Below are 14,619 nucleotides of genomic sequence, written 5' to 3'. Positions count from 1 at the left end.
GGTGAGCGAAGCCCATCCACTCACCATAATCTCGCTCCTTCCATGGAAAAATCAGCCTGCACAATACTGGTCCCTGGCACCCAAAAGGTTGAGGGCCGCTGTTCTATAGTAAACGAGGCAGATCTGATCTCAGGAAAAAATCTGCTTTCGTTAAGCATAATAATAATTATTTTCTTATGTATCATAACATTCCTTAGGTGTCTTATTCACTGTTTGATTTTAAAGTGGGTTTTTTTTTTCTTTTGTACATTTAGACTCTGAACTCCAATAGAAAAGGATTAAGGATTCCCTAGAATCTGATCAATAACATTTATTGCAGGCTTCTAAAATTTAAAGTTGGAAGTGTATTGCTTCTTTTGGCATTAAGAAATAACACAGTGTTCCTGCCTTAATACAGAAAGGGCTTTCTAAAAGCTGGCCTCCCAAGCCCAGAGAGAGATTGCTGTCCAACGTTACTGCAGCTTCCTCTTATGCAAGTCACTGCCAGTGGATATCTTGATTGCAGTGGAGATGGGATGTATTATTGATACATAGGGAGAGTTTTGGGTTCCACCACAAAACCGCGGTCAACTAAAGCGCGCTCGACGAAACCGCGTACCTGACGTCATCACAGCGCGATGAAAAAAGCACACTGTGAGCGGTAAAGCTAAAATTAACGCCTAAACCTAACCCTCCGAAACCTAACCCTTAACCTAACCCTAACCCTAACCCTTAACCTAACGCTAAACCTAACGCTAACCCTTAACCTAACCCTAACCCTAACGCTTAACCTAACCCTAAACCTAACCCTTAACCTAAACCTAAACCTAACCCTTACCTTAACATGAATCAGCTTGCTTTAAAAGCGCCTTTTAAAGCACCCTTTTTTCTCCGCGGTCGTATTTGTCGCGCTGCTGATGACGTCAGGTACACGCTTTAATCGGGCGCGCTTTAGTGGACCGCGGTTTTGTCGTGCCACGGAGTTTTGCAGAGTGGCCTTTGTATATTTCTATCTATTCTGATATTATTCTCTAAATATCAAATTAACCTTGCAAAAATCATATTGTTCCTTTTCTATAGATTTTTATTTTCAGTTTGCTGCAGGAATGCTCAGATTTCAATTTTCTTCAAAATGGTATTGTCTTGTTAGGAATATCATGGGATCCTGGAGCACTCTTAATATTAATGACAGGAGTGCTATGGTGTGCCAAAATTTTCATGTGTAAAAGTGTACCTCAGTCGCAAACCTCAAAATCGGTAGTATTCTGCTGGTTCGCCCCGTTTCAGGTGAACCAGTAGGGGCAGCGGCGAGAGCTCCGCTCACCTGCCCAGATGTCATCACGGATGCTCTGTGCATGCACAGAAGGTTCTGTGCATGCGCAGAAGCGCCGCGAGCGAAGCAAGCGTGCATGCGCGCTCCCGGTTCCGAACCGATAGCGAAGATAAGAGGATTTCATGCCTGATGGGGGAGCCTATCAGTTTGGGATACGATCTCAACAGCGCTACTCCCATTAGTGAAAATAAGAATGACATCTACATTATATTCAATCCAGTGACTGCTGAACAAAGTTTCTCTATTAGTCTGGCTTCCAAATATATATATATTTCTTAGTCCTTTACTTGTGAGGAAAATTCATTCATTGATGTTCCTTCGGCCTGTTTGTACTTGTACACCACTGGGAATTGTTGCTCAGCGGGATTACTATCGCTTCAAAATTCAAGCTTTGTTCTTTTATGTATATGAGTTTGCAAGTTGTGTTTTCACTGGAATTAATTATGTTTAAAAGTAAATTATTTCCAAACTTAAAGCAATAAGTTGCCAATGTGTACAGCAGAATCAGCCCTGCCAGAATGATATCATAGTGCAGGGGTGGGTTTCTCGCCCCGTTCCAACCGGTTCGATTGGAATGGGGCTGGCGGCGTCCTTGTGCACGTGCGTGGTGCACGCATGCGTACTAGCGTCTGCGCGATGCTCCAGCTGCTCCTGGAGGATCGTGCAGGCGCTGTATGCGTCCTGCGCATGCGTGGAAGCGCAGAACTCGTCCAAACCGGGTAAGGAGGGCGGGCGGGTGGTCCCTTCGCCGTTCCCGGAAGTTACTTACTTCCGGGTTCGCCGACCAACCGGTTCGCAGGGACCGCCGCGAACCGGTTGAAACCCACCCCTGCCATAGTGGAAATGTTATTAGATGATCTCAAAAAAGTGTTTGAGAAAAAGATATGATGTTTTGCCCTAGGCTACATCTTGACTCAGCATGGCACAGGAGGAGATTCATCTTTGGCATGTCTAACCTTTTCTTTATGCATTGAACATTGTTGAGAGGCATGTCGCTTCAGGCAGTAGATTTATAAGACTCAAATTTTAACTATATAGTTCAAGTAGGTACTACTGAGATGTTTATTGTCCTTCTTGATTAAGAAGATGAAGGGAGAAAACATTAAAAGCAAATCTGAACTCAAATTCTCAAAAATACAGGCTACAGAGGAAAGTGTTCTTTTCTTACGGCAACAGCAACAAACTTATTTCGGAATGATTTACTTCTGTTACAAATTTGGAGAAAGGATCTGTTAACTGATTAAGGCAGAATGCTGGTCCCGTTTAATTAGCCAAGTAAACTTAAATGCTTGAAAATTTGCCTGTGCAAATAAAAAATGCATCTGAGTCATATTAGAATGAGGAGATAGAAGGTTTTGCTAGATTTATTTCATTTTGGTAAAAACAAATTATAATTCAGAATCTGTGGATGTTATTAACTCATACATGAATTAAAAGTATGCTTTTATATTTTTTACATTAAAAAAACATAATAAGTTATGGCTTGCTTGACACATTAGACTTAATCAGTCTAATGTGGGTTTCAAAAAATGTTTGGAACCTCTTCTGTAGGTGTGGCCTGCTTTCCGGGTCCACTGGTGGGACCTTTTCTAACCGTTTCGGTAGATTTGACGAGACTGTTCTACCGAATAGATGCGAACTGGTAGGAACCCACCTCTGTTTTGACCCTAGAACCGGGGTGTCAAACTCATGTTACGGCAGTGTCACATGGTGTATTGGAACTTTTTCCCCCTTCGTTAACCAGCCATGAGTGTGGCCAGCGCATGATGTATTTTCCCGTGGACCAGGACTTTTGACAGCCATGCTCTAGACTTATCGGATTTATTTTTCTTGCTGTCTCATTAGAAAGCTAATTTTTTGGAACCTCTTCTGTAGGTGTGGCCTGCTTTCCGGGTCCACTGGTGGAACCTCTTCTAACCGGTTCAGTAGATTTGACGAACCGGTTCTACCGAATAGGTGCGAACTGGTAGGAACCCACCTCTGGACTTAACCCAGTAATAGAGTATGATGTGTGAACTCATTCTTTTAATCTGTAGTCTAGCAAAGGCTTTGAATATACACTTATGATTTATGCCTTACATTGGCAAAGAGTGATATGAACAGGACATCTGGCTCATAGTTCAGAATTTGGCAATGAGTGGGCCTAATAGTGTAGTTGCCTCGCATGACAGATACTAAGAGGAAACAACAAGATACCGTACTTGAGAAGATTTAGGCCCAAAGTTAGCCTGTGGCTTTCAGAATAGAAGATATTCCTAAATGATCACTCTTGAATAATATTTAATAATAATAGTTTAGTAGTTAACTAGTGTACAAGGAATGAGGGTGAGTGACATTCTTTTTTCAGGCAGCAAAATGAGTGATAAACTGAGTGCAACATAATGGATTATTTCTGTTAAGCATTGATCAGCTTTATAAATATTGATTCTACTTCCTATTTTTCTCAGTGTCAGCAGTGGTGGGTTTCAAAAATTGTTTGAATCTACTCTGTGGGTGTGGCCTCTTTTGTGGGAGTGGCTTGCTACCCATGTGACCGGATGGGAGTGGCTTGCCGCCCATGTGACCGGATATGAAATTATGAATTAGTACTTAGGTCGGTCCAAGTAGCTATTCAGAAACTTTGGCATTGAGGCATGCAGGTCTTAAAGCTGTCAAGTTACAAGATCCTTGCACCCCAACCCTTTAGGAAAAAAAAAACCCTAGGGGTCTTCAAACCTGACAGCTTTAAGACTTGTGGACTTCAACTCCCAGAATTCCTTTTCCAGTCATGTTGGCATTGAAGCATGCAAATAAGTGGTGGGTTTCAAAAAAATTTGGGACCTCTTCTGTAGGTGTGGCCTGCTTTCTGGGTCCACTGGTGGAACCTCTTCTAACCGGTTCGGTAGATTTGACGAACCAGTTCTACCGAATAGGTGCGAACTGGTAGGAACCCACCTCTGAGTGTCAGGGTGATAGTTGGTAATGCTAACAATTTTGGACAGTTGCACATGTATTAACAGCTCTTTGTTTCTTATGCCTAACATTTTTTTTTGTTGAAACTGTGCTTGGGAACACTTTTATATGGAGATAATGCTTAAATCACATTTAGTCTTCAGATAATGTTGAAGAAAGAATTGTAATGCAAGTAAACATGTTGGCAAATGTTCATATCGTTAATCAGTTATATCTCTTTAAAATTCCTATGTAAAAGCAGGCAGACTTCCTTAGATTTTTCCCATGGTTTGATTTACTTTATGAGCTGAATAAGATGTATTTTAATAAAATATAGAGAAGGCTTTTTAGTTTACGAGAAATATTTGCCATGCTGATAGAGGATAAAGGATACATTGGAAATGAAGATCTCATACACAATTATTCAAAGGTAAAAAAATTTAAATATATTTGTTGGAAACTTTCAGTATCCTACATATTTTGCTTTCTAAAACTATATTTTAAAACTTCTGCTGATGGATGAATTTTTTTGCAGCTGATTTTGCTTTAATACCACAAAAGAGAAAGCTTTCCAGAAAGCATGTTGAATCACCCATGTGAGCCAGTCCTTGGCTCCAAACTAACATTTCACCAATGCTGGACTGGACTTGAAGACTCAGCACAACTGTAAATGATTATATTACTCACCAACTGTTTATTACAAATCTTCTTTCCCTTCCCAGAAATAATTCAAGGATGTGTAAATATAAGTTTGTATCAGGAAATGTACTACTTTCATCAGGGTTTGGTCCGACATTCATTTTGGCAAATTAGCAAAATTTTCCTGCTGCACAAATGATACATATAGCAATAGCAGTTAGACTTATATACCTCTTCATAGGGCTTTCAGCCCTCTCTAAGCGGTTTACAGAGTCAGCATATTGCCCCCAACAATCCGGGTCCTCATTTCACCCACCTCGGAAAATGGAAGGCTGAGTCAACCTTGAGCCGGTGAGATTTGAACAGCCGAACTGCAGAACTGCAGTCAGCTGAAGTAGCCCGCAGTACTGCACTCTAACCACTGCGCCACCTCGCTCTATTGATATTATGTATCATTTGCTCAAATTGTCTAAGGATGTTCAAATGCCACTTGTTTGAGACCGTTATGGGACAAATGGACAGCAATTGGATTTTGCTATTGTGGACAGCATATGAATGTTTATGTATTTGTTTTCCTTGCTTAATTTCCCAAATAAATTAGTTTTTATTATTTTCTTCTTCTTTTTCCTTAGCACATGTATTGGGCAGAATCATGGTGTAAGATGAAAAATGTTGATTTACTCTCTAAGAAGGGCACTTACTCCGATGTTCAGTTTTAGTTTGTAGATTTTCTCTTTCTGAACAAAAGATACTATCAAGCTATCATTTGTAGAATCATAATGCCTAAACCCAACTTTTTGATCAATCCACAGCTCTAGTCCCATATACAGTGGCACAGCGGCAGAACAATATTCAAAAGAGTTATTTTTACATTCTTTATGTATATTCCCCATTCACAATTCTCAGTTTCGTACTCATAATTTTGCCTCAGTTATGTATTTGTGTGTGTATCTCCATCTATAATGGTTTTTGGTTCAAAGCTGCAACAGAAAACTAAGACTTAAAAGAGGATTTTATATTGTATTTGTCAAACTTCACTCCCATCTGTTGTAACTCAGCAGAAGTTTGCTGTGAGTTGAGTCGGGATACAGGAATAACAATGCAGCTGGGGCTCGTTAGTGTCGTCTTCTGGAGATAAAAGGACTGATGGTGCCACGCCCTGGTTGCAGAAGTCAACATTCACTCGTTCGTTCGTGGTTCGTCATTCATCGGTCGTGGTTTGTTTGTGAGAGGCACTTGGATAAGTGATTTGCTTTCTGTAACCCTGATTCAAAGAGACACTTGGAGAAGTGATTTGCTTGCTTTCTGTAAACCTGGTGTTGCTGTAATAGCTCTTTGTTTTTGCATTCTGCTGCGTAACCTTTTTGCCAGAGACGTTATTTATGTTTATTTTGGGCTCGCAGCCAGCGTGAGCCAGGACTGATAAAGTTATTTCCTTTTAAGTCTATCTGACTGTCGTCTGTGAACGAGCGAAGAAGTGGGGTCAGAACACTCATCCATCTGTTTTACATTCATGAGTTTGAAATTATTTGCTTTTTTTCTTACTGTGGGTTTAGGTTCACTTACCACTCGATCTAAATCAAATATAAACCAAGCTCTGCTTCTATGTCTGTGATCTTATTGCTTTATGTCAATTTTTTTCCCCATGTCTACTTGCAGAGGAAGCTCCCAGTCCTCCTCCTTGGACGTTCAGCAGAATTACGGCCTGGTGAATTTGTGGTTGCAATTGGAAGTCCATTTTCTCTCCAAAATACAGTCACTACTGGGATTGTTAGTACTACCCAGCGAGGAGGCAAAGAGCTGGGACTTAGAAACTCTGATATGGACTACATCCAAACAGATGCCATTATCAATGTAGGACACTTTTTATAAACCTCTTACATTAAATGCATACTTCTATATTAAAAGCATATAATATCACTGACTTTTCTGGGGATGTCGTGATTTTCTTTGTCTTTGCTTTCAATTCTGTCCTATGGCACTCTATTTTTTGTGACTTCTCATCCAATAATAACCACTTCTGACCGGTTCACCGACAAAAGGGCGACCGACAAAACCGCACCCAACTAAAACGCGGTGACAAAACTGCGAGTTCTAAACCGCGCCGACGAATGAGCGCTGAATCACGGCGACAACAGCACGGCGACAGAAGCGTGCTGTGAACCTAAACCTAACGCTAACCCTAACGCTAATCCCTAACCCTAAACATAACGCTAACCCTAACTCTAAATGTAACCCTAAACCTAACCCTAAACCTAACCCTTACCTTAACTTAAATCGCCCTTAAATCGCCCTTCTGTCGACGCACTTACCTTAACTTAAATTGCCCTTCTGTCGGCGCGCTGTTGTCGGCACGCTGTTGTCGGCGCGTTGATGATGTCGCGGTTTTAGCGATGCGGTTTTGTCAGCACGCTTTTGTCGTGTGCGCTTTTGTCGGGTCACACTTCTGACCTTCATAGCTTCTCAAGATTTGATGAACAAGAAGAACTCCATTTGGCCTGTTTTGTTGGGTCTCTGGTGTCCTGACATATCTTTCAAATCAATCACTTTTATTTTATTTTCCTTTTATTTAAGGTTTTGATTACCGGTACTTGTGGGGTGTTAATCCTTTTATGACTATGCATGTATAGTTTAGCGTGATTTATCATAGAGCAATGCACTGATTATTAGCAGTGCTGGAAAGATCTGTTAAAACTCAGTTCATCTTTATCTTTTGGATTAGTTATTTGGCATAAGGATTTTTGCAATTATTCTGCATTAATTAACTCCGGAATTATACTGTGTAGTCTTCTCATTTATAAGGACTGTAATGACCAACTCTCAATTTCATGTGTTTTTTTAATAACTTAATAATAACTAAATGGATCATGAATTAAACATTTTCAAACAGAAGTAGCACAAGTCAATTTGTCTGGAAGGACCTTCTATTATATTTATTCCATTTAAGTTTGACTATTTACTTCCCTTTAAGAAATTATGTGAATAAAATGTGAACATCATTTCTGGAATGCATTAGGAAGCAAATATATTTCAAAACATAAAATATATTTCTAAATCACTGTAAGTGCAAGATTGAAAGGCATTTTCTTCCTAAATTTTACAGTATGGGAATTCTGGAGGACCTTTGGTGAACTTGGTAAGTATTTTTTTTTTAAATTTAAATAGCAATAGCAATAGCAGTTAGACTTATATACCGCTTCATAGGGCTTCCAGCCCTCTCTAAGCGGTTTACAACAACAACAATCTGGGTCCCCATTTTACCCACCTCAGAAGGATGGAAGGCTGAGTCAACCCTGAGCCGGTGAGATTTGAACAGCCGAACTGCAGAACTGCAGTCAGCTAAAGTAGCCTGCAGTGCTGCATTTAACCACTGCGCCACCTCGGCTCTAAAACTTTGAGGTTTGGGACTTTATAAATAATAATACTCTTTTCCATGTCCCCCCACAAATAATAGATTTTATTTAATCATTCATTCTTGATTCTCTGTGTTGTCTTTGAAATTCAGAATTCAGATTTTGTACTATGTACATATTTGAATGTGCATTGATTATATAGTCCATTTTGTGACTGTAACAAGTTGGCATGAAAAAGTTTAAGGATACTGTTATCCAGTTACACCCAAATTGGAAATAAAGCTAGATTTTATTTTGAAGGCAATATTCAGTGTCTCATTGAAAATCAGTTTAGAACTATAGATGCTATATGACGAATAAATCACAGATAAGAGTACTAATGAAATTTACAGAATAGGAATTGGAGCCTTTGTTTGAAGAGTTTATGCTTACTTAACTATTCACATTATTACAGGATGGGGAAGTGATTGGTATTAATACTCTGAAGGTCACTGCTGGAATCTCCTTTGCAATACCATCAGACAAAATTAAAAAATTCCTTACTGAATCACATGACAGACAATCCAAAGGTATTGTACTATACTATGCAATAGTAGGGAGACAAAGGTAGAAATCAACGGGCTTGAATTTTGAAAGGTAAGTTTCTAAATTCTGCCCAATTAAAAAGCCAGTATATCATTGAAGAAATCATACCATCTGTTCCTTATTAGTGTCCTGTTTTTTTATTGTACTATTTATGTGAAATAACATTAAGATATTATATCTTACCTTTTTATTAGAAGTACCAATTAATATCAAAGGTGAGTTTCATAGCCCACCATTGCTTTGGCCAATAGAAGTGTCACATAATGCTTTTTGGTAAAATAGATTACCAGCTTTAGTCATATCTTAACCACATGCAAGAATCATCAGACATTTGTAATATGTTACAAACATCAATGAAATTCAGATTTGTTTGCTTAATAGTATTTATATACCAAGCATGATTATACAGTACTACTCTATGCAAACTAGGTATATTTAATCTGAAGATGGCCTTGAAAATCAGCATACTGTTGCCTGCTTCCCATCAACTAGGGCCACCTGAAGTGCAGTAATAATATGATAATAAAATGCCTATAGGAAAAGAAATGGAATGAATAGAAATTGGATATAAGGAAAGAGGATGTGAAATCTGCTTGGAATAGAGTGAAAGGAATTATATTACAGACTACGCCAATTACATTTGAAAAATTATACATTGTGCGATGATAAAATGAAAGAGACTGAGTGTGAGGATTACTGCAAAAATAAGGACAAGAAAGCACTATATATTATTGTATAATGTGTATATACAGATAGTCCTTGACTTACAAACACAACTGGGACCAGAATTTCTGTTGCTAAGCAAGGTAGTTATTAAGTAAACTGCGCTTAGTTTTATGATCTTTTTCTTGCCACGGTTAAGTAACTCACTGCAAATTGTTGAGTGAATCACACATTCTAATGAATCCAGCTTCCCCTATTGATTTTGTCAGAAGCCAACTGGGAAGATAGCCATAATGTCAAGATGCTTCAACCATCATAAATAGATGCTGGTTGCCAAGCACCCAAAGTTTGATCACATGACCATGTTGGGGACGGTGCAGTAGTCATACGTATGAGGACCAGTCGTAAGTCACTTTATTCAGTGTAGTAACTTCAACTGGTCACTAAACAAATGGTTGTAGCAATAGCAATAGCAGTTAGACTTATATACCGCTTCATAGGGCTTTCAGCCCTCTCTAAGCGGTTTACAGAGTCAGCATATCGCCCCCACAGTCTGGGTCCTCATTTCACCCACCTCGGAAGGATGGAAGGCTGAGTCAACCTTGAGCCGGTGAGATTTGAACCGCCGAACTGCAGATAACAGTCAGCTGAAGTGGCCTGCTGCAGTACTGCACCCTAACCACTGCGCCGCTACCTGTAAGGTGTTACAGTCAATTTCCTGACAGTTAGAACAATTAATCAGTGGAACGACTTGCCTCCAGAAGTTGTGGATGCTCCAACACTGGAAGTTTTTAAGAAGATGTTGGACAACCATTTGTCTGAAGTGGTTGTAGGGGTTCCTAATTGAGCAGAGGGTTGGACTAGAAGACCTCCAGGATCTCTTCCAACTTTGTTTAATCTGTTATTCTGTTAAGTCTTGTCAGATCATTGTCAAATCACAACCTATAGTATGTTAGAATTTTTTGTTTTGTTGCTTTAGATGAAGGGGAATAATACTTTTTTTTTTCTTTTTGAAACAGGAAAAACTGTAACTAAGAAAAAATACATTGGCATTCGAATGATGTCTCTCAGTCAGGGGTAGGTTTTAAAACTACAACTGTCTTGACTGCAGGCACTGCTGAACTCAGAATCCTGATGCTTAATGTCAGGCCCATTTGTAACAGCATCATTTTTATCCATAATCCATCCACAAAGCAGTATATCTGATTCATGCAGATCTATCTATTGCACAAGGCAGTACATCAGGGGTGGGTTTCTCGCCCCGTTCCAACCGGTTCGGTTGGAACAGGGCCGGCGGCGTCCTCGTGCACGCGCACGGTGCACGCATGCGTACTAGCGTCCGTGCGATGCTCCAGCTGCTCCTGGAGGATCGCGCAGGTGCTGTATGCATCCTGCACATGCGTGGAAGCGCAGAACTCGTCAAAACCGGGTAAGGAGCGCGGGCGGGTGAGCGGGCCCTTCGCTGTTCCCGGAAGTTAGTTACTTCCGGGTTCGCCGACCAACCGGTTTGCAGGGACCGCCGCGAACCGGTTGAAACCCACCCCTGCAGTACATCTGACATACATCACCAAAACCTTGTCTGGCCTTGTGTGAAATCTAAGGCTTGTTTCAGGTCCTTTACCAACCTCGAGGCCAGGGCCACGGAGGGTAGTGGTAGTTCTGAATAAAGGATATCTTACCTTGGTCAAGAACACTATTTTAGAGACAGTTGGGTTGGATAGATAGATGGATTGGGGGTGGGGGAGACAAGTTTGGGATCCTGCTGGCAAAGTGATTGTCCTAATGTGCGGCAGGATGCCATCCCTCGAGGAACCCGTCTCTGGGAGGAATCTAGGACAATTCGCCACAGCCAACTTACCATGGCCAACTCGCTGCAGGAGAATTCAGCACTGTATTGATCATTTCATTCAGTTCTTTGTATTATTGGCGATCACGTTTTTGTCAAAATTATCGTAACTCTTGTGTTTCTGGATTGATTTTCTTCATTGCTGTTGGCTACAGTTCCATTGAAATTAATTTAATTTTTGAATCTTGAATTGACCTGCTGCAAGTTGTCCTGTGGTGAGGAGTTCTGGGGGATATATTTGACAAAAAACCCCGATTGATGTATTTCTGGTTTCTTTTTCATTCGACTGCAAAAATGAAACAAAATTGCTCTGTGCAAGCCAGTAATGAACTTCTAGGCAAAATATCGTTCCATATTGTGAGCAAAATATTTTTATTTCATGGACAGCAATGTTTATTCCAGTAAACAAGTGAAAGAATTCTGTCTCTTGTTTTGTTTATTCCTTAATAGATTTGTTAATGTTTCAGAAGCTAAATGATTTAATTATTTCTGATGCATATAAACATGGCTGTTCCTTTTATAAAGCTTTTATAGTATCATTATGTCCTCACTAAATAATCAATTCATGTGTTTTGTTTTCTCTAGTAAAGCTAAAGAACTTAGGGAACGCTTTGAAGATTTCCCTGATGTTAATTCTGGAGCCTATATTATTGAAGTAATTCCAGACACACCAGCTGAGATGTAAGTTGAAGAATTATTGTTTTGTGCTTATCAAGGTGCTTATCTTTCATTTATAACGTACAGGTGAAACTCAAAAAATTAGAATATCGTGCAAAAGTTCATTTATTTCAGTAATGCAACTTAAAAGGTGAAACTTATATATGAGATAGACTCATTACATGCAAAGCAAGATAGTTCAAGCCGTGATTTGTCATAATTGTGATGATTATGGCTTATAGCTCATGAAAACCCCAAATCTACAATCTTCGAAAATTAGAATATTGTGAAAAGTGCAATATTCTAGGCTCAAAGTGTCCCACTCTAATCAGCTAATTAAACTATAACACCTGCAAAGGGTTACTTTGCAGGGTCAAGTGGGTTTGCTGCTAACGTACCTGCCTCCCAACAGCGTTGCAGCAGCCCTCCCCTCGCTCCTCGAGTCAGTAGCCGAGCTGGCAATTGAGTTCCCTAGGCTGATGGTCCTGGGGGACTTTAATTTGCCGTCGCTCGGTGAAAACTCTGATGGGGCGCAGGAGTTCATGGCTTCCATGACAGCCATGGGCTTGACTCAAGTAATCCGAGGCCCAACCCATTCAGCGGGACACACGCTTGACCTCGTATTTCTCTCGGAGCAGTGGATGTGTGATCTTGGTCTGAGGGGGAGTGACATCATACCCCTGTCGTGGTCAGACCATTACCTACTGAGGCTCGACTTCCGGAGGCCAAACCCCCACTGTAGGGAGGAGGAACCGACCAGGTGGTTCCGCCCCAGGCGTCTTATGGAGCCAGTAAGGTTCCAGACAGAGCTTGGGGTTATTCCTGATACTCTCGCCCACAGTCCGGCAGAAACTCTGGCTGCTGCGTGGCACTCGGCAGCGTCAGAGGCCCTCGACCGGATTGCGCCACTGCGGCCCCTCCGAGGCGGCGGATCCCGGAGACCCCCTTGGTTCACCGAGGAGCTCCGGGAGATGAAGCGCCGGAGGAGATGCCTAGAGCACCGTTGGAGGTCCGACAAGTCCGCATCGAACCGAGCAATGGTAACCACCTGCACCAGGGAATATACTAGGGCACTTAGGGCAGCTAAAAGATCACACATAGCCTCCCTGGTCGCATCCGCTGAGTCCCGCCCAGCCGCCCTGTTCAGGATAACCCGCTCCCTATTGAACAAAAGGGAGGCGGGGGAACCCTTGCAGGGCAGAGCTGAAGAATATGCCCAATTCTTAGCGGACAAAATTGCTCGGTTTCGGACGGACTTGGACTCCACACCCGCAGTTCCAGCCGAGACTCAGGGGGACCAAGTTCAACAGCTCTGGGTTGAGTTTCAGGAGGTTATCCCCGGGGATGTGGACAAGGCCATGAGAGCTGTGAGTTCCTCCACCTGTGCCCTGGATCCGTGTCCCTCATGGCTGGTTTCTAACTGCAGTGAGGTGACACGAGGCTGGATCCAGGCGGTTGTAACCGCCTCTCTTCGGGAGGGGAACTTCCCCGCCGCACTGAAGGCGGCGGTGGTGAGACCCCTCCTGAAGAAGCCATCCCTAGATCCAGCTGTCCTTAACAACTTCCGCCCGGTCTCCAACCTCCCCTTTCTGGGGAAGGTTGTTGAGAAGGTGGTGGCCTTCCAGCTCCAACGGTCCTTGGAGGAAGCAGACTACCTAGACCCCTTCCAGTCAGGCTTCAGACCCGGTTACAGCACTGAAACCGCCTTGGTCGCATTGATGGATGATCTTTGGAGAGCCAGAGATGAAGGGCACCCCTCCATCCTGGTCCTCCTCGACCTTTCAGCGGCTTTCGATACCATCGACCATGGTATCCTTCTGCGAAGACTGCGGGAGGTGGGAGTGGGAGGCACCGTGTTACGGTGGTTCTCCTCCTACCTCTCGGACAGGTCGCAGTCGGTGTTAGTGGGAGGGCAAAGATCGTCCCCAAGGCCCCTGAAATATGGGGTGCCGCAGGGTTCGGTCTTATCCCCCCTACTATTTAACATTTACATGAAACCGCTGGGAGAGATCATCCGTAGGCACGGGATTAGATACCATCAATACGCGGACGATACTCAATTGTATCTGTCCGCCCCGTGCCAAATCAATGAAGCGGTTGACGTAATGGACCGGGGGCTTGAAGCCGTCATGGACTGGATGAGGATTAACAAGCTTGTGCTCAACCCAGAAAAGACCGAGTGGCTGTTGTGTTTTCCTCCCAAAAATTTGGCCATTAATCCAACACTCAGGCTGGGGGGTCAAATTTTACACCCCTCAGAGAGGGTTCGCAACTTGGGAGTCCTCCTGGACTCACAGCTGTCATTCGACCATCATATAGCGGCTGTGACCAGGGGGGCATTCGCCCAGGTACGCCTGGTGCGCCAGTTGCGACCCTACCTGAACCGGGAGGCCCTCACAACAGTCACTCGGGCCCTCGTGATTTCTAGGCTGGAATACTGCAACGTGCTCTACATGGGGCTGCCCTTGAGGAGCATCCGGCGACTTCAGCTAGTGCAGAACGCAGCCGCGCGAGTGATCGCGGGTGCACCCCGATTCACCCGCATTACACCTATCCTCCGTGAGCTGCGCTGGCTACCTGTCGATCTCCGGATGCGCTTCAAGGTGCTATTGATCACCCATAAAGCCCTACAT

General features: G+C 42.5%; 1 protein-coding gene across 1 annotated transcript in view; it reads left to right on the top strand.

Moving 5' to 3' along the window:
- HTRA1 (HtrA serine peptidase 1) overlaps positions 1–14,619 on the top strand; it is a 57,300-nt gene that overhangs the window by 38,538 nt on the left and 4,143 nt on the right. The window contains exons 4-8 of the mRNA XM_032225451.1: positions 6,542–6,736; positions 7,986–8,018; positions 8,690–8,804; positions 10,503–10,560; positions 11,915–12,010. Coding sequence (XP_032081342.1) covers positions 6,542–6,736; positions 7,986–8,018; positions 8,690–8,804; positions 10,503–10,560; positions 11,915–12,010 — 497 coding nt within the window. The remainder of the gene's footprint in view (positions 1–6,541; positions 6,737–7,985; positions 8,019–8,689; positions 8,805–10,502; positions 10,561–11,914; positions 12,011–14,619) is intronic.

This window comes from Thamnophis elegans, chromosome 10 (assembly GCF_009769535.1).
Source record: "Thamnophis elegans isolate rThaEle1 chromosome 10, rThaEle1.pri, whole genome shotgun sequence".
In the NCBI taxonomy this organism is placed as follows: domain Eukaryota; kingdom Metazoa; phylum Chordata; class Lepidosauria; order Squamata; family Colubridae; genus Thamnophis; species Thamnophis elegans.
The sequence above is the reverse complement of the archived record's forward strand: the minus strand, read 5'-3'. Positions and strand labels throughout refer to the sequence as shown.